This window comes from Cololabis saira, chromosome 15 (assembly GCF_033807715.1).
Source record: "Cololabis saira isolate AMF1-May2022 chromosome 15, fColSai1.1, whole genome shotgun sequence".
Classification (NCBI taxonomy): Eukaryota; Metazoa; Chordata; class Actinopteri; order Beloniformes; family Belonidae; genus Cololabis; species Cololabis saira.
In genome coordinates this window covers 19692321-19716806 of record NC_084601.1, presented here as the reverse complement: position 1 = coordinate 19716806, position 24486 = coordinate 19692321, and the positions used below count along the sequence as shown (strand labels likewise).

The window sequence follows — 24486 nt, the reverse complement described above, 5'->3', positions numbered from 1 at the left end:
CACAGTTAATCAGCACTGATATTCTAGATAAACACCACTTATTTGTGATGAACAGTCTGATGAAAATTACTCGAAAGCTAATGTGGAGATATTTAAATGTAATGCTTTCGGACTATTTATTTTCCTTACTGAAAGTGTTGTATCCCCCTCGGCTCTGCTCATCTCGTTTCATCTTATTTGCTGTTTCATGAACCTGATACAAGGTCACAAAAGGCTGTAAATACTGAGAGCATGTACTTTGTTTTGCTTGTCAGTTCTTCGTTGAGGAATCTGGAGGAGCTGCTGGGGCCGTGCAGCCAACTGCTCCCACCGTGAACCTCACCAACGACACGCAGGTGGACTATATAGAAGAACATAAAAACAAGTTTTACTTGCCAGTAAGTACAGCAGCGACAGCTGGACCGTAGGTGGATAGAACATACCAGCGTACAGATTGTACTTGTATACGTATTAGTTTCCTTGTAAATACACTCCCCGGGTGTTGAGGATGCATATGATCCTAGGAAGTTGATGCTGATTTTATGCTGCTTTGTCAAATCTGAAAAGAGACACCTGTTGGACACAGGGACGAGCTCAGGGATTTCATTCTTCTTGTTTGTTATTCTCTACATGCACAGACAGGGGTTTTTTTCTGTCCTCATTTTCTGGAGCACAAACAAAACCCTAACTTTATGCTTTTTCTAAGCTTGACACCATCGCTGTCTTTGTTTTTATCCTTGATCCTACTCTTGTTGTAGTTAAGTGTTTGGTTTTTGGTAAAGTCTAAAGTCACGGTTTGTTTGTTTTTTACATTTGATTACTGCTTTTGTTAAGCTCCTTCTTTGATGAGTTAGTTCCTGTCTTATTTATCCGGCCTCCAGGCCTCGTTGTTTGTCATCTGCCATTTTCAAAACCACGTAGCCTACTGCATTTTGCCCATTCTGCGCAGTATACAGAACGCATTAGCTCAACATACAACATAGGTATTATGTTGCCGTAAAGTGCTTATGCTACAGTATAATATACTGGTCACATGACTGCTGATACTGGCTCTGTTGTAGATGCTGGCATTTTCTTCCAGAAGTTGCGCATCGTCCAGATGTTTCACATACAATGAACAATTACTAGTATGGGCTGTGATTTTGAAAATATCCATAGTGTTATCTCTTCCTCGTGCTTCGTTAGTCCAACTGTTCACCCAGATTGTCTTGTTCTCGAGTTCCTGATTCCAACCTCCTGGATTTTTGTGTATTCGTTTTTTTCCCTCTTCTTTTCCGCACATTAGTAGTTTTTTGTTTGCATATCTCGCCTTAGTTGTTTTTCTTTTCTTGCCCACCTGCATCCTGAATTCTGAAGTTCAGTCTTGATCTGGTTTCACACGACAAATACAAAGATGAAACTGCAAAGTTTAGTGAGTACCATGTCACTGATATCATTTTTATTTATTTATTTGTCACTATTTCTGTCTTCAGTACTTCATCTACTGTTGTATTCTGGGCCTGGTTTCATGCTCAGTGTTTCTGAGGATCAACTATGAGCTGAAGATGGTGGTGATGCTGGTCGCCGTGGTGATCTACAACATCATCATCCTCCAGACACACGCCTTCCTGCTGGATGGATTTAGCGAAGCAACGTACCGCACTGATAAACTAGATAGGTAATGGCACACACACACACACATGCATACACACACACACACACACACACACGCTCACACACGTCCACCTATACTCAAAAAAAAACTACACAATGAAGCCCCCCCTCTAGGTTAAATATCATTACTTTGAAACGCAGCATCCTGCTCACTTCAGTGGAGCGCAGCTGGTTAGACTGACGGATGAGACTGGAATGTGGACTTGGGGGAGAGGCTGATGCTGAGGTGGCGGTATCCCCTCTGACAGTCAGTCAAGTGTGTCTCCTGGAGATGAGGAGGATGAGTGGCAGCGAGACACTGCAGGCTGTGTCGATGGAGGGGAATTCTTTTTCCACTTTTGACTGACAACTACTGAAAAAAGTCCCGTCAATCCAAAAGTTTTCAGAGCACTGAGAGATACTGGTGGGGGTGAAAAAATAATACTTGCCCTGCATTTCCCTCTTACTCCTAAATGTTTGTTTCTTTATTCCAGGGAGACATTTGATTAGGTTCACATGGTTTAAATATAAAAAAGTTGTTGATCGATGATTGTCTGTACAGTCATGTGCAGAAGTTAAACATCAGCCCTCGGTGAACTGGTCATCATCAGCAGCCCGGCAGACAACTGTAAATGCAGATATTCATGGCAGTTTGTTGGCATTAAAGTTCAAGACATGACAATTAGAAGAAAACTGAACCAGTAAGGTTTGTTTGCAACAGATTTGAATCAAACCTTACTTCTGGAGCGATGCTTCTGCACAGATGAGGCAAAAGTGGAGTTGTTTGGCCTCAGTGCCCAACATCAACCCAGACACAGCATCTCGGCAGAAACCCAGAATCCCTTGCGGTTGTTTAGGTGAACGAGAACCCTTCTGCACACCAGAGTACTCTAAAGGCCCAAAAGTGGGTCCCAGACCCGTTTTCACTGGCGCTTTGACTCAGGTGAAAGTAAAGCTGCAATATCGAGTCCTTATTCTCAGTTGTTGCACTTTTATTTAATGTTAGTGTATGAAGCGACTTTAAACTGCATCACCTTTTCATTAAATACATTTGAAAACGTTTTCTAAGGGTCCTGAAGCCGGACTGAACAAGAACAACTGCTCTAGAGGTAAATGTGAGGCCATCTGTTTGACAGCTAAAGTCTGCTGAGTCATGCAACAGGACAAAGATCCAAAGACCAGCAAGAAGTGTTCAAAACGTCACCACAACAAAGCCAGAGGCTTTCACACAGTCACACAGGAAACATTTACTCAAGCTACTGCTGCTAATCTACGAGTTACTCTTGCCCACGTTTATATTTATTTATTTATTTGACTTCATTTTAGCTAAATAAATGATGGCCTGGTCTGAAAAGGTCCATGTCATTTTCCCAATAAACTAAACAAAAAACCGAAGTCTGCATGAATAGCAGCGGTACCGACTTCTGCACACGACCGTGTGAAGCCTGCTGTCGTGGTGCTGGATTCTGAGCAGGTTTTCATCCTATATAGAAGTTAAATGTTAGGAATAGCTGTCTAAACTGCTAAATTGATGGCATGAATATGATTTTTTTTATTTCCCAGACATCTGTCAAACAGCGATGATTACACATGTCAGTACTTCTTCACAGTCTATCCTTCTGTCTCTCAAAGCCATTGCTCATTAAGTCCAACTTTATTTTATAAAGAAGCCACACATTATATTAAAATGAAATAAATAAACTTGCTTGTCAATTTGCCACCCAGAAAGATCAGACTGTTAATGTTTTGTACATGTTTTACTGAAACGGTAAATGAGTTAGAGGCAGTAAGTGTGGTACTCTGTGTTTCAGACCAGGGGTCCTGAAGGATCCGAAGACCATGGGTTCCGTGTCTTTGTTCATCTTCTTCATCACGCTGCTTGTACTAGCCAGACAGGTGAGTAACCCTTTTGTGATAACAAACATTCAGCAAACAGGACATATAAAACACTTAAAATGAAAAAAAGTGTACTTTAATGTTTCCAAAATCAGGAACAAAATCTCACAGTGATCCATGGTTTCATATGAAACTCGTGTTTAATGCTGTGCTCTTTAATTCTAGGGGGAACACCGTACGTAAGACATAATGATGTAAGGGACATGCCTGATTTACAGGATGCTCTTTAACATGAAAACAAACACATTTAACCCTATAATGCTGGATTAGGCCTAGAAATCTAGACAGACCGCTGTGGGTCTGACCTATCAGGCTAAGATATATTATATTTGATACATTAATTAATTTTCTCTACACCAGCCCTATAGTAAAAAAAACCCCCACAAAAATTAAAGATCATATAATAGGATAAATAAATGAACAAAATTACCAAATATATTCATAATGATGCAAAGAAAATCATAATTTAGAAACTGCCTAAGACAAAATTAGGGTATTCTTTAATTTCAATATATAAATAAACACAACAAAAATTACAAAACTGGATTGTCTGTGTATTAAAAACATCAGGCTTTAAAAAGGGTGACTGGAATATTGTGTAATTTTTTAAAAAGTAGGTAGTTGGGTAATTGCTGTCCGAAGTCGCATAAAGGGAGAGAAGTGTGTATCATGAGGCGTGTTTCTGCAGCTGGGTCATCCTCTGCACTCAGAACGATGTTATCAGGCCATTCAACACTCAGAATCAGCTTCAGCACCAACAGAGCCCTGATGTTCCAAGGGAATTGTCACCAGTGGATTTTAGATGAAATTAACTCTTCATTAACTCTTAAAAAATAAATTTTGAAAGCACTGATGTGATATAGCTTTTTATGAGATGGAATAAATAGCTGTTGCGACAGATATCTCTGTCCTATCGGACCAGCCAGGCCGCCTCACCGCCTGAATCTCCTCTTTGCCTGCCGTCCGCATGACCTCAACTCAGATGACCCAGATTGTGTGTGAGGAGTTTATTTTTTTTCGGGGCGGTAACATCTATCATCTGTGAGATGTTCTGGACAGAGAAAAGGCCTCCGAGCTTCTGTCCCCAAAACTGGGTCTCTCCTGAGAATCGCATTTGCTCCTTTGATTGTTCCCATTCTGGGAAATTGTCACTCGAAGGGAATGGAACATTTGTTTTAGAAGCATAACAACTAGCATTTTGTTGCAAAAGTTTTAACGGGTAAATACATTTACAGTTCCAGATACTGTTTTGTTATACCTTCGTTATCCTAAAAACATTTCTGGGAGAACGGCGGTCTTACTATCAGCAACCCTAACAAGCCTTTTTTTTCTTGTGATTTAGTCAGAGGGAGGAGAATTCAGGTTAGCGGAAACAAGGCATCAGTAATTCATCCCTCAAGAACACATTGCGCAGTGGAGTAAAACTCATTTAAAGGCTTGTTATCCGGTTTTTAAACGGCATCTTGAATGAGCTCCATTTCTTCTGGCCTACTTTCTAGAGTCGCGGAGGTACCGGAGCGCTTTCTCCTAAAGAGAGCTGATACTGAGTCTGTATACGCAGCCAAATGATTCCCATTAATTATCCTAAGAGGGCCGGAGGCTTTTGCAGAATTTATCTCAGCCTCAGGATAGCAGCACTGCAGTAAAAGAGCTCAAACAAAGCTCTGCTTACCTTCACTGTTGGAATCTTTTAAGTTGGCAACACATTTTAATCTCCAGGGGAAGACGTTCTGTGCATACATTCATCATTAAGGCTGCTAACCACACATATATGAAGCAGATCTCACAGGAGACTCGAGTGCTCCCACACACATCCTTCGTTTGCTCTGCAGACTGCAGAAGCCGAACCTACAAGTAGCTCGGAGATTTCGGGCTACAGAAGGGCAGTCATGTAACCCTGTGAGATGCAAAAACACAGAACCCTTGAAAGTCTTGACCTCAATATGCAACTCTTCTTAACATATGCAGATGGATTCAGAACAACCGCGAGCATGAGCAGACTAAAATACAAAGCGAAGCAGTGGCTATCCGTTATGCAAAACAGTCCTCTCTGCCTACTATCTCCTTGAGCAAAAACAATGCAGCTCCCTGAGTTATTTCAGTGTTGTGTTACAGGGACATTAGCTTTCTATGAATACCAAGAATTCCTTCAGTTTCAATCTACTTCACTGATTCTGAAATGACAAGAATGTTTCCAAGCAATGATGACGAAAAAATACAGGTGTGCTCAGTACTCGAGTTGTAAAAAAAAATCAGGGGGGATGGTGGATTTTATCATATGGGGACAGATAATTTGTGCTCATTACAAATAATATAATATATTACAAATAATAGCACTGACCAAAACACCTGCAGGAATGACATACAGTAGCAGCAGTTAATTGCAGCATTCTGTAAGCTTTAAATATCCACTGGGCTTACATCAAATACATCAAAACACAAAAATAAAAAACAGTTTTCTGAACTTATCAATATGCCTCTGTCCTTCACAGGATAACTAAAATGGTTCACTGCAAAAACTCAAAATAAGAATATTTGTCCTATTTCTAGTTAAAATGTCTAATTTTAGTAAAAAATCTTATTACACTTAAAACAAGACTCATCACTGGAAAAAATAACAATTTTCACCAGTTTCAAGTAGATTTTCACTTGAAATAAGTAAAAAAAATCTGCCAGGGGAACAATATTTTTTTTGCTTGTAATGAGAAGATAAATCTTGTCCCACTGGCAGATTTTTCTACTTATTTCAAGTGAAAATTTACTTGAAACAGGTGAAAGTTGTCAAATAAGTTATTTTTCTGGTGTTATTTTTCTGGTGATGACTCTAAATGTTGAAATAGCAGAAAAACCACATTCATTGATGAAATGACATAAGGGATGGAAAGAGGGGATGGCAGTTTTACAGGGGGGATGATTTGGACTGTTTTTATTTCAGGGGGGATGCCATCCCCCCTCATCCCCCCTCAACTCCAGTACTGGGTGTGCTACCTCTGAGAATTACAGATATCTGTAGGTCAAGGTCTAAACAACCGTTGCGTCCAGTCGGTGCTATAAAAAACTCAACATCTTTGTATTTTTACATCTTGTAATTAAAAATAATTCATTTAAAAAAAATACTTCTCTTATATTTGTTTTCTTCCGTGTTTTGGCACAAGCTTAATGCTGAGCGTTGATACGACTGACGAAGTTGTCTCCGGTAACAGAACGAATACTACTGCAGACTGGACTTCTTGTGGAGGGACAAGTTCAAGAGGGAGTGTGAGGAAATCGAAACCATGGAGAACCTCAACCGGGTTCTGCTGGAGAATGTTCTACCGGCCCACGTCGCCGAGCACTTCCTGGGACGCAACTGGAAAAACGAGGTGAGTGACACTCATCTTTAGCATCTCATCTCACATCTCTCAAAGGCAAGACTCCATTTACCAGATGAGATACAGTCCAACCGTCATCTATGGTGATGACCTGCAGCTAGAGACGAGAGAATGAGATTGCAGATACAAGTGGTCAAAATGAGTTTTCTGTGGAGGATGGCTGGACTCTTCTTTAGGGACAGGGTAAGAAATCCTGTTACTTGAGTTGATCCTCCACATTGAGTGGAGCCTGTTGAGGTGCTTTATCTGATTAGGATGCCTCTTGGACACCTCTCTAGGGAGGTACCTGACTCAGACCCAGAACACCTTGGAGGGGTTATACTGTATGTCTCAGATTTGGAAGGCCTCGGTATTCACAAAAAAAACAATGATTCACTTCACTGGCTTCACATTTCTGTTACATTACGAGTACATCTAATGGTTTGATGCATCTAGAGATGCATCTAAATACACTGACATTGTCCATGCATAGGTATCGTAGGCACTGTGGCCAGGCAGCTATTTAAGCCATTTTAATCACATGTACACACATGCAGCATGCCTAACGAATAGGGAAAAACTCAGCTTTAAGCCAATGTAGACCATTTCCCCCTAAACAAATCAATCCATCGCAGGGCGCAAACAAACCCCACACAGTTGGATTTAAAAGGATTTCATACAACTCTTAAAAAACATCAATGGCATCTTTGAATCTGTCAAAATGGTCAGTTTTGAAAATTATTTTTTAAAATTTAAAATTTTAGTGACTTTCTAAAATGATTTGTGGATGGTTTCGTTTTTTTATCACATGAATCCAAACAGATATGCACCCTAAGTATTTTGTCAAATGGAGATGACAATTATTCTTTATTTATTTATACAGTTTTTCCATCTTCATTTACTCTCTTCCAGTAATGCATTTATTTAATCGTACAATCTTGTTGTAATGTCACTTGCGTTAACTTCTCTTTGACAACAGATTTATTCAAATGTCTCTGGAGCTTCTGAGATGTACTGACTTTCTATTAGGAAGTCACTTTCAAGCAGAAATCTTCAAAACGGGCCTGATTAGGAAAGTTCTGTCCAACATCATCAGGAAACAGCATGCATTTCAACTGATATGCTAATGATTCCCAGCTGCATTCAACAATGAAGCCCAAGGAAACAAATCAGTTACAGAATTAACAGAGTTGTCATGGGGATGTACAACTCTGGCTGACTTGTGATTTTCACAATTCAAATTATGAGACGACTGACTTCACTGGTTTGACTCCAAAACCCTCAAATACAATTATTTAGCTTGATGGCGTATTAGTTTCCACTTTCATTTTCCTCTTCATTTTATTCATTTAAAATTGGCATAAACAGGTTTTTCTGTCAAACTAGGAACAGAATTGAAATTCACTTTTGTCACACACAAAAAGTCCTTATTAGAAAGATCATGTTATTTCAAGTCCCTCCACAGCTCTGTCTTTTGCAGCAGGCTACCTTGCTGTTCCCAGAAGGTCTGAGATGGGAGCTTTAAGTTTTCAAGCTCATTTCCTGTGGAGCCGACTGAAAATTTGGATACTGAGACGAAGCAAATAATGAATAAATAATGCTCACATTTACTTATCTTTTTGTGAAGTGCTTGTTTTAATATGCTCCTTTTTGTTTTGTGTTGTTGTTGTTTTTGGTTTCCTTTAACCCTTTTCTATCAAACTTTTGCTTTTACTGCTCATTTAATATATTTCTACAATTTTCAATTATTATAGATATTTAATTTCCACATTTCTAAAAATGTTATTTATTTTAAATCTTGCATTGTGTCATTTTAGTCCTGCTATTGCTGCACAAAGCCCTTTGAATGTTAAAAGTGCCACATAGAGCATATTTATAGGCATAAATGGAATATAGCATAAATAAGGGTAAATTTTGCAGCTTTAGTGAGGTTGTGATCCAAACAACATAGTTCCAGTAATAGTCATATTAGGCTGATATTTATACCAAGAACAAACTTAAATAAAATTAAAGCTGAATGCATCGATGAACGGGCCCTCGCACCCTTGTGCACGTTCAGGCGTGCTGCAGTGGAAGCGCTTGTATGACTTGCATGTAGATTCTTCAGGCCTGGACATTTAGCAGATGACACCAGCCACGACTCTCTATATCAAACTATTCAAAAGTTATGGCAGAAAGTAGGAACTATCAAATATCGACCAATCAGAAAAAGGGACGGGGATAATATGCACCAATTATGTTCAAGGACTCAAAACCATGTCAAACCGTATTGTGGGGCTTGAGGCACAAAGTTTTCTAGGGGGCGCTGTTGAGCCATTAGGCCACGCCCATTAATGCAAACTCTAAATATCAAATTTTTTGCCAGACCTGGCTTGCGTGCAAAATTTGGTGACTTTTGGGGCACGTTTAGGGGGGCAAAAATGCCCTCAATTCGTCTGAAAAATAAAAATAACGAGAAAAAAAATTCCTACAGATACAATGGGGCCTTCGCACTATCAGTGCCCTAATTAAGACTGTATGAACCTCTTTTTAATGTTTTCTCACATCAACCTAATTTAATTTCCTAATATACGTCCATTCCTTCATTTTAGGCCTCCAAAATATTCCCAAAAAGTAGCCACCCAAAGTGTTTTTTACTTGAAACACAAAATTAGACTGAGTCCTCTGGATTCAACTTTGATTCAGGGAACAATAGACGCAGAAGAAACTGCCTCTGGTAAGCTTTGGATAAACATGCCACCAAGCAGAAAAATGAAGCAAAATTGACATGAAGGGGAGTAGGGACACCGCTGAATGACTGTTGACATGTAGTCGTTATGAATAGTAGCTCTCAGACATAAAACCCGTCCCTGCCCTGTTGTGAATGGTTCGGTATATTCCTTACAGGTGGAAATCTTACTTCAGACAGGTGACGTCTACAGTGACTGTCATCATGATTTGATACAAAAGCAGCACTTTATGAAAGGGCGGGTCTCAGAGAAGCAAGAGCTGGTAAAGGATCAGGTTTTCAGCAGATACATGATGATCATGATTCTGATTCATGATTATTTGACTTTATTTGATCACTAGCCCCACATTGTTCAGATTTGGCTTGTACTGTTTATATACAGATAACTAATTGGGAAGCTAATCTTGCACTTTAAGAAGAGAGAGTTTAAAGCTGGGAAATAAACAGTGATCTCCATATTTAATTAAAAAAAATCTTTCTGCAAAGCTCCAAGTGTTTTTGATTTAATTGAAACTCGTAGTCTGTTGGTGGGAGCTTCAGATGTCTCGCATAGACATTGATGTGAAAAAGAAATTCAATAACTGTCAAATATCTGCTCTACACAAAAGTATAGTCTCTCTTTAAATACCAGAACTGCACCTTCTACATGTGTTGTTAGTTTATAGCCATCATTGTATTCCTCAGGGTGGTTGAATTAACTAACATTTCCTCTCTGCTGTTCTCACCTGCTGTCCTCACATCAGCGTAGTTAATGAGGCCTGTTCTTCCATGTGTCTTTCTTGTGATAAATGCTGTTACTGTTCTGCTGCTGTGGTGACCCAGTGTCCCCACAGTGATGATTAAAGCTTAATCTGATTTATTTAAAGAGCCTGTGTCAATGTTGAGTATGAGGCGTACACCTCATGGATTTTTAAGGCTCACTTTAACCGCAGACCATTTCTCCTCATCTTCTCTGTTCTGCTGCTTAATCGATGCAACATTTGCAGCTGTTATCTTTTTCTTGCCTTTTATTAGGACCTTTATCATCAGTCATACGAGTCGGTGTGTGTGATGTTCGCCTCCATCCCAGACTTCAAAGAGTTTTATACTGAGTCTGATGTCAACAAGGAAGGGCTGGAGTGCCTTCGTCTTCTCAACGAGATCATAGCAGACTTTGATGAGGTACGCTCCACTCTAGTTGACAATCCCGCTCGCTTCACGAAGAACAATTGCTGCTCCTTTTTATTTTCTTATAAGCACTCCTCTGGTTTTGATTCCAAGTAAGCTGCAGGGAAAGGACGCCAGCATATGCCATTGCGTTATCCTGCTCATGTGCATGAGTTGTGCCTCATGTGCCAACAGCTGCTGTCCAAGCCGAAGTTCAGTGGAGTGGAGAAGATAAAGACTATCGGTAGCACCTACATGGCTGCAACTGGACTCAATGCGGCACCAGGACCAGAGTGTGTGCAGGTAGGCTTTTATCCGTAAATGCTCGTCCATAATTGTGAGAATGGGTGACGCCTTCAGTCAGAGGTGAGTGAAATGGAGAAAGTGATGCCATTTGATTAACAATTACATCTTCTGTCGCCTCCCCCCAGTTTTTGCACACCCACTGTAGCTCCTTGCACCTCCTTTGCTCACCCGCATCTCCCTGACAGACTTCTCCAAAATATCCAGGTTGATATTTCATTGGAGTCTGCGATGTATCTACCATATATCCTTGATATAAAAATAAAGAGGCAATCTGTGTGTAGATTTTTAGCTTTAATTTAAAAGCTCTCACAAAACCTTTGCATGTACCATTCAGGAATTACAGTCATTTTAAGTGAAGTACAGTGGGTACGGAAAGTATTCAGACCTCTTCAATATTTCCCTCTTTGTTTCATTACAGCCATTTGCTAAAGTCAAAAAAGTTCATTTTATTTCTAATTAATATACACTCAGCACCCCATCTTGACAGAAAAAAACTGAAATGTAGACATTTTAGCAAATGTATTAAAAAAGAAATACTGAAATATCACATGGTCATAAGTATTCAGACCCTTTGCTGTGACACTCAAATTTAACTCTAATCCTGTCCATTTCTTCTGATCCTCCTTGAGATGTTTCTGCTCCTTCATTGGAGTCCAGATGCATTTCAATTAAACTGAGCAATTGTGGGAGAAAAATTTAAAGGGGTCTGAATACTTTCTGTACCCACTGTATATCCGTTTTCAGTGGCCAAAAAGTATTTTGATAAAGTGAAAATGTGTATATAACCATAATGTTTCATACTTGAATAAAAACATTTTGCAGTCAATAACTATGTGAGTCCATAAAAAACACCAAATTCAGCGTTTCCTCACGGGAGATGGTTCACTGGAAAAGCTGCCCCATTTGGGTTGAAACCAAGTGAATGACTTGACCATTGAAAAATGTTAGATTTCTTTCCCTTGAAAAGGTCTTGCAATGTTTAGGGCCATTATCCTTCTGTGCCACGATGCTGTTGTTTTGTAGGATTTTGCAGAATGTGAGAGAGTAAAGCTCTGTACTCAGAAATCCTCTTGCTACTTCTGTCATCAGTCACACCAACAGTGAATCGGATTTCAGAGCAAGGGAAGCTTTTGTATAAGTTTTTCTGGCAAAGTTTAATCCGGCTTTTCCATGCTTGAAATGTCACCAGTGATTTGTTCCTTGTTGTAAACCCTCTTGTAGTTACATTCATGAAGGTATCTCTTGATTGCAGACTTTGACAATGACACACCTACCTTCTCCACGCTATACTTGACCTCTGTTGATGTGAAGGGGTTTGTTTTGCACCCAGGAAAAGATTCTGCAGTCATCCACACGTGTTGGTGTCCAAGGCCTTTTGGTGCTGCCGGGTTCACCAGTGCTTCCTATCTTTCCAAGCATGTCGTTGTGGTTGCTTTCCTTGTCCCTGCACTGTCCCCACTAATCACGTACTCCTGTCTTTCACCACAGAACATTATATTTAAGCATCACAATATTATTTAACACATTTGAGCCATTACGAGACATTTTAATACATGCAGTCTGGAAGAAAATTAGTCCCTCATTCAGAAGGTAATAGTGCTTTAAAAAAAACATCACACTGATAGAAAGCCGGCTTAATTGTGTGTAAAGTGCATTGTAACTTACAGTGATAACAGTGTCAGATTTATTATTCAAAATTCTCAGTCATTTTTATTACAAAGGTTTTTACTGTTGCTCTGACAAAGACAAAAGCAGCTTTTCATTTCTTTGTGACAACCAATGATTTTCTGAGCTGACAGCTGTTGCATACAAATTTGCTAATTTATCACAGTCAATTTGTTTTCAGACTTCCTCATGATTCCAGTTGACCCGTTTCAAAGTAGTTGTGGCAAAAAAAGTCATAATAATATTAGAAACACATGATAATGCATTGCTGGGTTCAGGTGGCAACTCTCGGGATTCCAGAGGGGGATCTTTTCTTCATGAGACAGCAGGATTTTGATAATTAAATAACCAAAGTTGTCTGACACCATACACTGAAATGGCACTCATTCACGTATTGTGAACTAAAGCAATGTGCGTGCTTCCACCCCTCACGCACATGTGTTGCCACGACACTTCCAAGACACATGAAATGTCATTGTTTTGTAAAATTATTGCTACATGATGGGACATTCAGTAATCACGACAGAGCAGAAGGTTTTACCGCTCTGTTTTTTTTGTTTTTTTTTATATATCTGCTTTCTTCAGAGGCTGCGAAACAGAAGGTTTGACAGCTTTTCCAGAAACCCTGTGTGTTGCAGAAGGCATTTTTCATCAAGGTTTTAGCTATGAGTGGGTTGACTTCTTTCCTCACGGTCTGTATTTTCTTCAGGAACATGACAGGCAGTACATGCATATAGGCACGATGGTGGAGTTTGCTTTCGCTCTTGTTGGGAAGCTAGATGTCATCAACAAACACTCCTTCAATGACTTCCGACTCCGAATTGGTGAGAGAATTCTCTTACAACATTAATACGGTGCTCATTTTGATTTATATCCATTAACTAGGCTGTGCAACAAAAAGCTAACTGTTTTAAAAGATTATTGAAAAGAAAGTTCTTTCTTTTTTTCCCAGGTATAAACCATGGGCCAGTGATCGCAGGAGTAATTGGAGCCCAGAAGCCTCAGTATGACATCTGGGGAAACAGTGTGAATGTGGCCAGTAGGATGGAGACCACAGGGGTGCTGGGTAAAATACAGGTAGGACCTCTCTCCAAGTTACTGGGGCATGTCACATACAACCCAGTGTCACATGAAAACGTACCCTGCCTATGATCGGGGGCATCTGTCACGTGTCCAGGATCCCCCTCGTCACTATGACGTATAGGGGGATCCCAGAGGGATTATTTTCATTTTTTCATTCATTTGTCTGGCTGTATCTTTAATTTTGGCGGGCCGGAAGTCAGACTTTTGGAATGCAAGAAAATCGGGTTGGTTTTCAAAATAAAACTGCTTTCTGTGGGCTGACTGGCTCCGCTATCAAAATCTGGTTTGGGGGGGGGGATCCCCACCTCCATCCCCGCCGGCTTACTGTACGTGGCCGTGTATATATCACGGCCACGTATCCCAGCACCAAAATGTTGCAATTTCAAATTATTATTCTGGCGAGATCTGAAAATAATTCCCAACAACGAGGAAGCATCAAAATATAGATTTTTTTCACAGCACCGTCTAACAACCAAAATGTTACTTTTTCACATTTTTAAAACGTTACCGTTTTACATTATTCTGACGAGATCTGAAAAAACGTTGCAACCACGAGCAAGCAAGTGATTATGTAAATTCACTGAGTGAATATTATGAAAGTAAAATATATATATTTCTATGCAGAAACTAACTCAAAATATAGATTTCTTTCACTCAAAAATGAAAAATGTCCACCATGTTTGTTGCTGTCACGGCCAGAATCTTAAAAGTCACGTGACTTGGACGCAAAATGAATAGGCAGAAAAATGTAACAGTTATACATTTCAAAATGTAACAGTTATACATTTCAAGGGCTAATATTGTAGCCCCTCTACGTTTTTGCACTTTGGACCAACGTAGGCAGGGTACGTTTTTATGTGAGACTGGGTTGGTCACATAACATGCACGAACATCTGTCATGTTGGCGTAATTCTGTCACCCTGTGCAGGTTACAGAGGAGACCAATGACATCTTACAAGTACTAGGGTACATGTGTTCATGTCGCGGCATCATCAACGTGAAAGGCAAAGGAGAGCTGAAGACATACTTTGTTCACACGGAGATGACCCGGTCTCTGTCACAAGGGACTGTGATGCCGTGAACACGCCAAACTAACTGAATAAATAGACTTGAAGACACAACTGCACACACAAAGTGGCGCAGAAGTGTTTTGTTTTTGTTTGTTTTTTTTCCCCATGCCCTGTAAGTAAATCCCGTTACAGGAAGTCAGCAGTGCAACGGATCGACACCTGCGAAGAATCACTTTTGTCCTGAGAAAAACGATTCCCATCAGGGCCATGGTGAACCAGTCAGTCCTTGAAAGTTGAAGTCGGAGTGGTTTTCGCATCTCAAGTGTAACCAAGGACTTCAGTTGGAGGAGTCTCTTCCCTCCCTAAAGGAGTGCCTGACTAAAGAGTCTGTCTGTACAATAGTAGTGGTGTGGCGCTAATTACCCATGCCAGTGTTGCAGTGCTTCAGAGCCTTATACTTGAGCAAATTAAGCTGCCTGTTGAGCTGTTTTCTTTTCTTCTTTTTTTTTATTTTTTACCATTGCCTCATTGGCACTAAGAGCTGGTTTGTTCCGTTTCAGTCCAAATGAATGTTACAATAGTTTCTTGTCATATAGAGCTGTTGATGCCAACAAATTGCCAGTGTAATGGAAACCTGTGATTTGTATTTATAGCCTATTAGCTTTATTTGTGTCCCATGCAAGCAGGGGGAATCAGACACAGGAATCACGAGGGAATGTTTCTTTTTCATAACCCATATGGAAACAAACCAACAGCATGTGTCTAAATGTTCACTGCCATCCTTTTGTTATTCATTAAACATTTGTATAGATATTTATACTCTCTAAGCATCATTGTTTTAATGCTTTAAACACAAATCCACCATGTCAACACTCACGCAGTTTGTTCACCAGGTTTTCACTAAACAGATGCTTTAAGCATAGCTAAACTCTACCATCAAACACTACCGTGTTTTACCATCAATCTTGTGCACCCAGACGTTGAGTTGACTGAAAATCCATATTCTAGTCTCGTATCTAAGACTGAGGCCAGTTAAGCCCTATTTCCACTGAGCGGTCTGGTACAGTTCAGTACGGTTCAGAATGGTCCAGTCAATTCAGGTGAGTGTTTCTGCTGCAAGTTGGACCGCCATGGCCCATGTGGGGTGTAGACCAAATGCCCAGCTACAGCTGATCCAGAATGCTGCTGCCCAGGTTCTTGCTAGAACTAAGAAAGTGGACCACATCCCTCCAGCTCTGAGGGAGCCTGCATTGGCTCCCTGTACCTCAGAGAGTACACTTTTGAAATACTTCTGTTAGTTTATAAATCTCTGAATGAATCACTGACCGATATACATCAGAGACCTGTTGCCATGTCAACCATCCAGACCTCTCCGGAAACTACAGTAACGCTGAACCCCTCAGTTCCTTTAAATCAAGGTTTAAAACTCATTAACATAACGGTCAATTTACTTAAGAGCTCAAATTATCAAAGTGAATGTGTTGCTTTATTTCTGAAGTTTTATAGACCAAATACTTCTATCTGTTACATTTGTTACCTTCGTTATTTTTTGATTTTCTCAGGAAGTCTTTTTTCATTCTGAAGAGGAAAACATTACTTTACGTGTTACCTCATAATCTTTATAAATAAACGCTGCAATTCGAACATCAAACAGACTGAAATAGCCCACTCTACTGTTTCTAAGAATAAAGGATATTACTGCCAAAACACAAAAGGTAGAGGCAGAATATATATACGCCTCCACCAGCAGGCTACAAAAATGAATTTACATTAAAAACTAACTGTGACAGTAGTGTAAATGTTTGGACGGTCAAATATGAACATGACTTTCCAATTCCCTCTTTAAGTTGCCCCTTAAAACCTTTGTACATCTCCTCCTTATTAATGTTTGAGTAGAAAGCAGATAGTGGTGCTGATCAGGTATATTCAAAAACAACAAAAGACTTACACAGAGTGGAAGAAATCACATTCTTGCAATAACAAATACCTTCAGCCTTTAAATGATCTAATCTAACGATCCCACCCTTAACTGACCATTGTACTGGAGCCGGAATCAGAAGGTTAAGTCTGTTCTTTTCTGCTCTTTAATCAGCCATAATAACTAGAAGAAACTGTAATTCATCAACTGGATAAAACCGCTTCAACATTCAAATTACATCAATACTAGTGGAACTATTGCAAATGAGTTCAGATTACTGTCTACGTACTTTCTAGTTCACTCTTTGACGTCTTTTACATTCAATATTTCTGTGAAACATCTTTATGTTTATTGCTAATTATCACTTCCTATGATAACACTGCAACAGCTACTTCTAGGACAGTTATATTTCCTTTCCACATGACATAACACACTGCAACTGGTATATTATGCAAATTGGCAGAACAAAGACTTAAATCTCTTGCTGTGATACATCAGGCTTTCAAATGGGGACCACTGAGCCATACCCGTCTGCCAAACTCCATAAAATCCCATATTCCATGTAAAACTGCTTTAATTCGAGTCACATGTGCATGCTGTCGGTGTGTTTGGTAGAGGGCAGGCAGATGAACGACGGCCGTATTCTGACGAGGACAGCACCGGAACAACTCTGACCCTTTCCTGTGAGTGAGCAGACCAACAAAACAAAAAGATCTGGAATAATACGTAGGAATTAAACTGGTGCCACTTGCAATGTTTATGTCACACTGACATAATTCCAGGCTATATCAGTATTGTGTGACCATTAAAAAAGATGTCCATATGTGTGCAACTTACGGTACTTAAAAACAAGCCTGCCACCCTGACATAAGCTCTTGATTCAGTGTCTTCACAGACTAACATTTGTTAATGGATACTCAGGACTAAAGAGAGCTGAGGCTGTCAGATATGATAGCCCTGCAAGAATTTGGTCATTAACTTGCATTTTAGTTATCTCGTGGGCCATTATTCCCATGTCATAGCCACTCCTCTCACTGCTATCTTTTAGAGGAGTTGGTAAAATGAGAAAAGGTGCAGCTCTATATATAATCTTAATGGCTGACACATAATCTCGTTTTGTGGCAAAAGCAATTTTTATAGGTAAACCTTGGAATGAAACACGAATACGAAGCTCACAGGTGTGCAGGGTTTCAGCAGTACAAGTGCAAAAAGAGACTCCACAATGGACGTATAAAAGCCACTGAAGAAATTGTTTCAGTAACCAAACTACCCTGATTGTTCAGCATCACACAATTTTGCTGTCTTTTTATGGAGCTAGAACAGTCTCATAATTCACAAATGCACAGGACAAGTTTCACGAATGCACAGACCGATTTGCAAATGCACACACCGTTTCACACATGCACAGAACAATTCACACGTGCGTAGGACAAGATATACAAATGTATTTTTGATGCACACACAAATATAACCTGATTTACAAACGTTTTTTTGTCTGTGAGCTGCGCTGGATTTGCGTGTGACTTTTGAGACTCTCCTGACGTGACTAGATCCACAAATACATTTTTTTAACACAGAAGGATCTGCAACCAATCAGATGTCTTCATTTGTTTCAGCCAATCATAAGAGCGCACCCCACGTGGGGGACGCAGAGCAGTGGATAAAACACGACTTACTCGTAAACCAATCAGATTAAAGGGGTGGATACACCTGCTGTTTGAACTGCGTTAGCGCCGTTCGCTTAGAAAAGTGATCAATATTTGGAGTTGGTGGAGTAAAGATAAATAAACAAGACAGCAACACGGAATGGAGAGGAGATCACTGTTCTGCTTTTCTTGTGATCTCGGTGAAGAAAACAGCGCGATCGGAGATGGTTTGTCGGGCCGTTCAACCAGAGCCGTCAGGAGAGCTCTTAGTCCTGCGATGCAGCAACTGATGATGAGAAACAGCAGAGATATTTCTGTATTTGAACTACAGGTGTCTTTCAGGAGAACGAGCCTGTGTACGGGGGTGAATATTGCTGCAGGTCGCGTTCTGGCTTTGGCCGCGAGTGGCGCTGGTCCCGGTCAGACACCAGCTGACCAGTGACCAGACGTGGAGGTCAGAAACAAACAGCTGTTATCCTCACATTTATGATGTGACATCGCCACCACACAGAGACAAACATATGTCAAAACAGCGGCGGCAGATCAACACAGTCCCGGTGCAGACAGAGTCATGCTCATGGGAAGATGCAGCGGTGATGGTGCTTGTGGGGGGTTTGTCTACCCATCATGAAACATCTGAGCTGGATACAGAGGTTCTTCGGTTATCAGTCGACTGATACCGACTTTACTCCAGATATTTCGGTAAATTAATCTCCTGACATGCGCGTGCTGCTCCACCTGGCCGCTGCAGCTCGTCCCCGTCAGGCAAAAGGATGACGGCCAGCTCTCTGCTGCGGTCCGTCTGGTTCTGAGCTGAATCAGCGGGACAATCCCATGTAACACGTAGTCAAACCAAACGGAGCAAATACATAAATATCTCCGCTGTTTCTCATCATCAGTTGCTGCATCGGCAGGACTAAGAGCTCTCCAGTCTCCCAAGGGCTCTGGTTGAACGGCCCCACAGACCATCTCAGATCGCACTGTTTTCTTTACCGAGATCACAAGAAAAGCAGAACAGTGATATCCTCTCCATCCTGTTTATTTATGTTTCATCTCCCGTTGCTGTTTATTTATCTTTACTGCACCAACTCGAAATATTAATCACTTTTCTAAGCGAACGGCGCTAACGCAGTTCAAACAGCAGGTGTATCCGCCCCTTTAATTTGATTGGTTTACGAGTAAGTCGTGTTTTATCCACTGCTCTGCGTCCCCCACGTGGGGTGAGCTCTTATGATTGGCTGGAACAAAGGAAGACATCTGATTGGTTGCAGATCCTTCTGTGTTAAAAAAAACGTTTTTGTGGATCGAGTCACGTCAGCGGAGTCTCAAAAGTCACACGCAAATCCAACGCAGCTCACAGACAAAAAAACATTTGTAAATCAGGTTATATTTGTGTGTGCATCAAAAATACATTTGTTTATCTTGTCCTACGCACGTGTGAATTGTTCTGTGCACGTGTGAAACGGTGTGTGTATTTGCAAATCGGTCTGTGCATTTGTAAAACTTGTCCTGTGCATTTGTGAATTATGAGACTGTTCTAGATCCATATCTTTTTTTGACCCACGTATGAAGTGCAAATGTATTTACGATGTAGTTATCATAAATAAAAGATATAATTTCATTTCAAAATCTAATATTTTTTCAAATAAAGTTTATTTGAAAGATACAAAATTGAGCAAAGCATAGATATATATGCGCATTTAAGAATGGGTTATTACCTGCCCAGTCAAACACAGATAAAAAACATTTAGTTTTCATGCATTATGTACATATATTACAGAGTGTGAGTGTGTGTGGTTGTTTTTCTATAAAAGACCCTGCGATGGACTGGCAACCCATGTAGCCCTGCCTTTCCCCTGAAGAGAACTGGGAGAGACTCCAGCAGACGCCCGTGAAACTGAGTAGGAATAGGTGAGTATAGATTATGGATGGATGGATATCTTCTACATTCTGCCTTTTTTCTGGTTGTCCACCCGCTGTTCTCCTCTTCCTTCAGATCCCCAATTTCCTGGTACATGTTTCATGATTGCTTGTCTGGTTCAGTTACACTGAGACTCCATACCAGTGATTCATTTCTCCTGTTCAGCATATAAGCACCCAATTCCAAGTGCCAGATTGGTTTAACCATGTTAGCAGTGCAGCCAGTCTTCCTAGTGATTCCTTGTTTGCATTTTAACATTGTTTAATGCTTCCAACCTTCTGCTAACATCCTGTCTGACCTGGTTACTGCTGTTAATGTGATTTCTTATATACTAAGCTTAAATGCTGACTGCCTCTGAATCAAAATTCCTGCTGTAATAAAAGACCCAAACTGGAGTCACGTGTCTTAGTCCTAGCTTGCATGATCCCCGAGTGCCTGCATGGGACTTCAGGTACTCATGATTTCTCCTACAGTTTGAAACATGTCTGTTAGGTAAATTAGTGATTTTAAATTGACAATAGCTCTGAAAATGATGTGCACAGTTGCTTGTTACTTATGGCACTTTCCATGTGGTAAATTTTTGCCAATATTTCACCTCATTGTGTGCATGTATGACCCTGAGGTGGAATAGTAGGACATGTTCTATGTGTACGTTCAAATCCACGCTACAGAATACAATGCTCTTACTTATGGTGCTTCTCCCAATCAGATATCTCTGCAATTCCAGCACGTGGCGCAAAGTAATTTCTTCACAGGACAAATTTAATAGTGTCTTTTTTTGTCACAAAGAGTGCTGACTTATTATTTCTAACGTATAGACAAGAAAGTACAAAAATCAAGGTACGGTGCTTGAACTCTACTGGATTAAAGCTGAAATAGCAAAGCATGCAGTATGTACCTTTCAGGGCCCAATACTGCACCGCCGTTATCTGAATACTTTTATGAATAGTTCATTTTGCTTTCATATTCAAATGAAATTCCTGGAACAGAAATGTTCCCAATTCAGGAAGAGCTGTCAGCTACCCTGACAGCCAGCCAGCCACTCAACTCTCTGTAATTATAAGCTCAATAGTGTGTGTGTGATTGCTTTGTTCACCACCTTCTCCGCTTTTAGTGACCTAGAAACTAACTGTGAGCAAGTGTTTTGACATGAATAATTACTCCACAGAAATGAAAAGGTTTCAGAAGAAGCCAAAAGTAAATGGCATAATACTCAGAAATTTGCAACGTGACACATGGTAAAAATTGAAATAAATAAATGTTTAGCATTACATGTACAGTATACTGTCGAAATACTAAAAGTAGTCTCATTCAAAAGCATGTTTGATAAGAGTGATGATGGGAAAAGAACAGCTTTAATAGAGGCCATAAAGCAATATGCACTGATGTCAAATAGTAAAATAACAAATTAAGAAATGCATTATCCATCCATCCATCCATCCATCCATTTTCTATACCCGTTTTATCCTTTGCAGGGTCATGGGAGTCTGCTGGACCCTATCCCAGAAATGCATTTTTTATATATGTATATATATATATATATATATATATATATATATATATATATATATATATATATATATATATATATATATATATATATATATATATATATATATATATATATATATATATATATATAATAATAATGTAACCTAAGAAGTTACTTCCAAAACTTGAACATTGTTTCTGACTCGATGGCAGCAACTTGTGCGGCAGCATATTGAAAGTAGATGCAACAGTCGATTCTCTATTGAAGAGCAGCGAGGAAGGAACCAAATGAGCCCTACTTCTTCAGAGCAACCCAGACCTTTCAGTTTTCTCCAATTTTCATCCCATATCTGAACTGCCCTTTTTATCTAAAGTCTTGGAGAGAGTTGTTCTTAACCTACTCAAAACTTTTCAGAGGAGTTTGGTATTTGTGAAAAATTTCGATCTGGTTTTAAGCCTCACCGCAGTAGTGAAACAGATCTTTTAAGAGTTTTAATTATCTTATTTTAACTGTTGATTCAGGTAACTCTGCCATTTCACAGCTTAAGGATTTAACTGCTCCTCTTTATAAGGTTGACGATGCCATTCTTTCATGCCATCTTGAACAGCACGAGGGCATCACAGGTGCAGCTCCTGCTTGGTCCAAGTTATATTTAACTGACTGCAGTTTTTCTGTACAGATCACATCATTTCTTTTTCTGTGGCAAAAAATACTAACAACCTGTGGAATCCAATTTATAGACAGCAATCTCCCAAAGAACCCCCCCCAGCCTTGTCAGAAGCTGGCTTCATAGCTTCAACCACTTCAATCTCCAAGGTGTGGAAAACAACTCTCTAATGACTCACTAGTCCCCTACTGGGAGAAATCCTGACCAGGCAGGAAGCCAAAGATGGGCCATCACGCTGTGTTATAAGAGCTTGCCAGCTTGAAGGTTTCCTACAGCCATCCATTTGGAAATTGCACATGTGACTCGAGAGATCTGTAACTATGGAACTGCTCAGCTATATATACACTCAAACTGCAAACAAGGTTAAAAAGAAAAGCACACATGGTGTCTCCGCAGAGGTGAATTCTTTGGGATCTCATATGGATCTAAGCTATTTAAAAACTTAATCCGACCCAAATAAGTAAACTGATTTGTTACTCCCCTGCTATCTGTCTCATTTTCTTTATCTTTTAGTATCTTGTGTCATCTTATCACAACTTGTTGTTTAGTTTCCATATCTGTCACTATTCCAATACGGTCATGCCCCACAATGCAACAGGGATTCCCAAGCCATTTCTTTGCCATTCGAACACATTTTACATTTCAATTTCACATTATTGGAAATCTTCTTATTAAAGTTGTAAACATTTATAAATAATGTTGCTTAATTTATCCAGTGTTGTGGCCTTTGAATATGTAATTATAATGCACTCTTTCGTTTACAGCTCACTGTGTCCTTAAGGGGGAACACATGAAAATATAGGTAGAAACAAATTTTTGTTACTTGACCTTCGTACAGAAATATAATCACGTGCAGTTCTGTGATAAATATAGGTTTAAAGTCCAGACTTCTTTTTTTCTTCTACTGTATTTACTTCTAAGATAGAATTAGGCTTCAGTAAATGTTTTTGTTGAGAAGTCAGAATAGGCAAAAATGAAATCTAAACGCAAAGCTTGAATTCCTAAAGGTGAAGTAATTGGTAAGACGTGGCCATTACCTCCTGATTTATGTCTAGTCCTCCTCCTATCCAGTGTTTCCTGTCATGGCGAGGCTCATATCAAAACCCTCAGCTTGATGGAAAACTTGTGGAGACATTAGACGCCTACACAGAGAGCCAGAAAAGAAATAGTGTTGTGTTAAAGTTGATCATGATTTAAAAGAAAATCTGTCTTACTTTAAATGTAACATGCGGTATTTTCTTTTCTCAGTTATCATTTCACATCTTTCAAGAACTCAGACATTTATTGCATTAACTAGGCTTTTCCCCTTCAATCAGATGAAGGGGGGGCGTGCTTTTTGGCATCATCGCCACAGTAACGCTTTTGACTGAGAAAAGTAATGCGCGACGTCGCAGGATTGAGACGCACATTTTGATGTATAACACACCTGGGTGAACGTTACGGTTCAGGCGAAGAAGCGGCCGAAGAAATGGCATACATTGCGCCAAAATTACACGATTAATTCAAAATGGCCGACTTCCTGTTCGGTTTCGGCCATGGCGCCAAGAGACTTTTCTTTAAGTTGCGACATAATACAAGTGTGTACCGATTTTCGTGCATGTACGTCAAACCGTATTGTGGGGCTTGAGGCACCAAGTTTTCTAGGGAGCGCTGTTGAGCCATTAGGCCACGCCCATTAATACAAACCAGTTTGGGGGGGGGGCAAAAAGGCCCTCATTTCGTCGGAAAAATAAAAACAAGAATGAGAACAATTCCTACATACAATAGGGCCTTTGCTTATAATAATACAACACAGACACATCCTGATGCTGTTTATAAGAAAAGGAAGAGCAGAATTTATTTTTTAAGGAATCTCAGGTCCTTCTGTGTTTGCAGCAAGATGTTGTATATCTTCTATAAGTCTGTCATGGAGAAAGGATTCACATCTGCAGTCATGTTTTAGGGAGCAGCATCAGAGCCAGTGACTTACAGAAACTGAACAAACTGATAGAATAGAAGAAGGCTGCCTCTGTTCTGGGGACATTTCTGCAGCCTTTGGAGATGAAAG

At 40.0% G+C, this 24486-nt stretch overlaps 1 protein-coding gene across 2 annotated transcripts in view; it reads left to right on the top strand.

Annotated features, from left to right (window-relative positions):
• adcy2b (adenylate cyclase 2b (brain)) overlaps positions 1-15622 on the top strand; it is a 90486-nt gene extending 74864 nt beyond the window's left edge. Inside the window, exons 17-26 of one of the 2 annotated variants that reach the window (XM_061741051.1) lie at positions 255-377; positions 1336-1390; positions 1495-1636; positions 3423-3507; positions 6711-6869; positions 10600-10746; positions 10927-11034; positions 13412-13526; positions 13655-13779; positions 14714-15622. In XM_061741051.1, coding sequence (XP_061597035.1) covers positions 255-377; positions 1336-1390; positions 1495-1636; positions 3423-3507; positions 6711-6869; positions 10600-10746; positions 10927-11034; positions 13412-13526; positions 13655-13779; positions 14714-14866 — 1212 coding nt within the window. In that variant the 3' untranslated portion in view covers positions 14867-15622. Of the gene's footprint in view, positions 1-254; positions 378-1335; positions 1391-1451; positions 1637-3422; positions 3508-6710; positions 6870-10599; positions 10747-10926; positions 11035-13411; positions 13527-13654; positions 13780-14713 lie in introns of both variants that reach the window. The other variant, XM_061741052.1, reaches the window with a different exon arrangement.
• The last annotated feature ends 8864 nt before the right edge of the window (positions 15623-24486 follow it).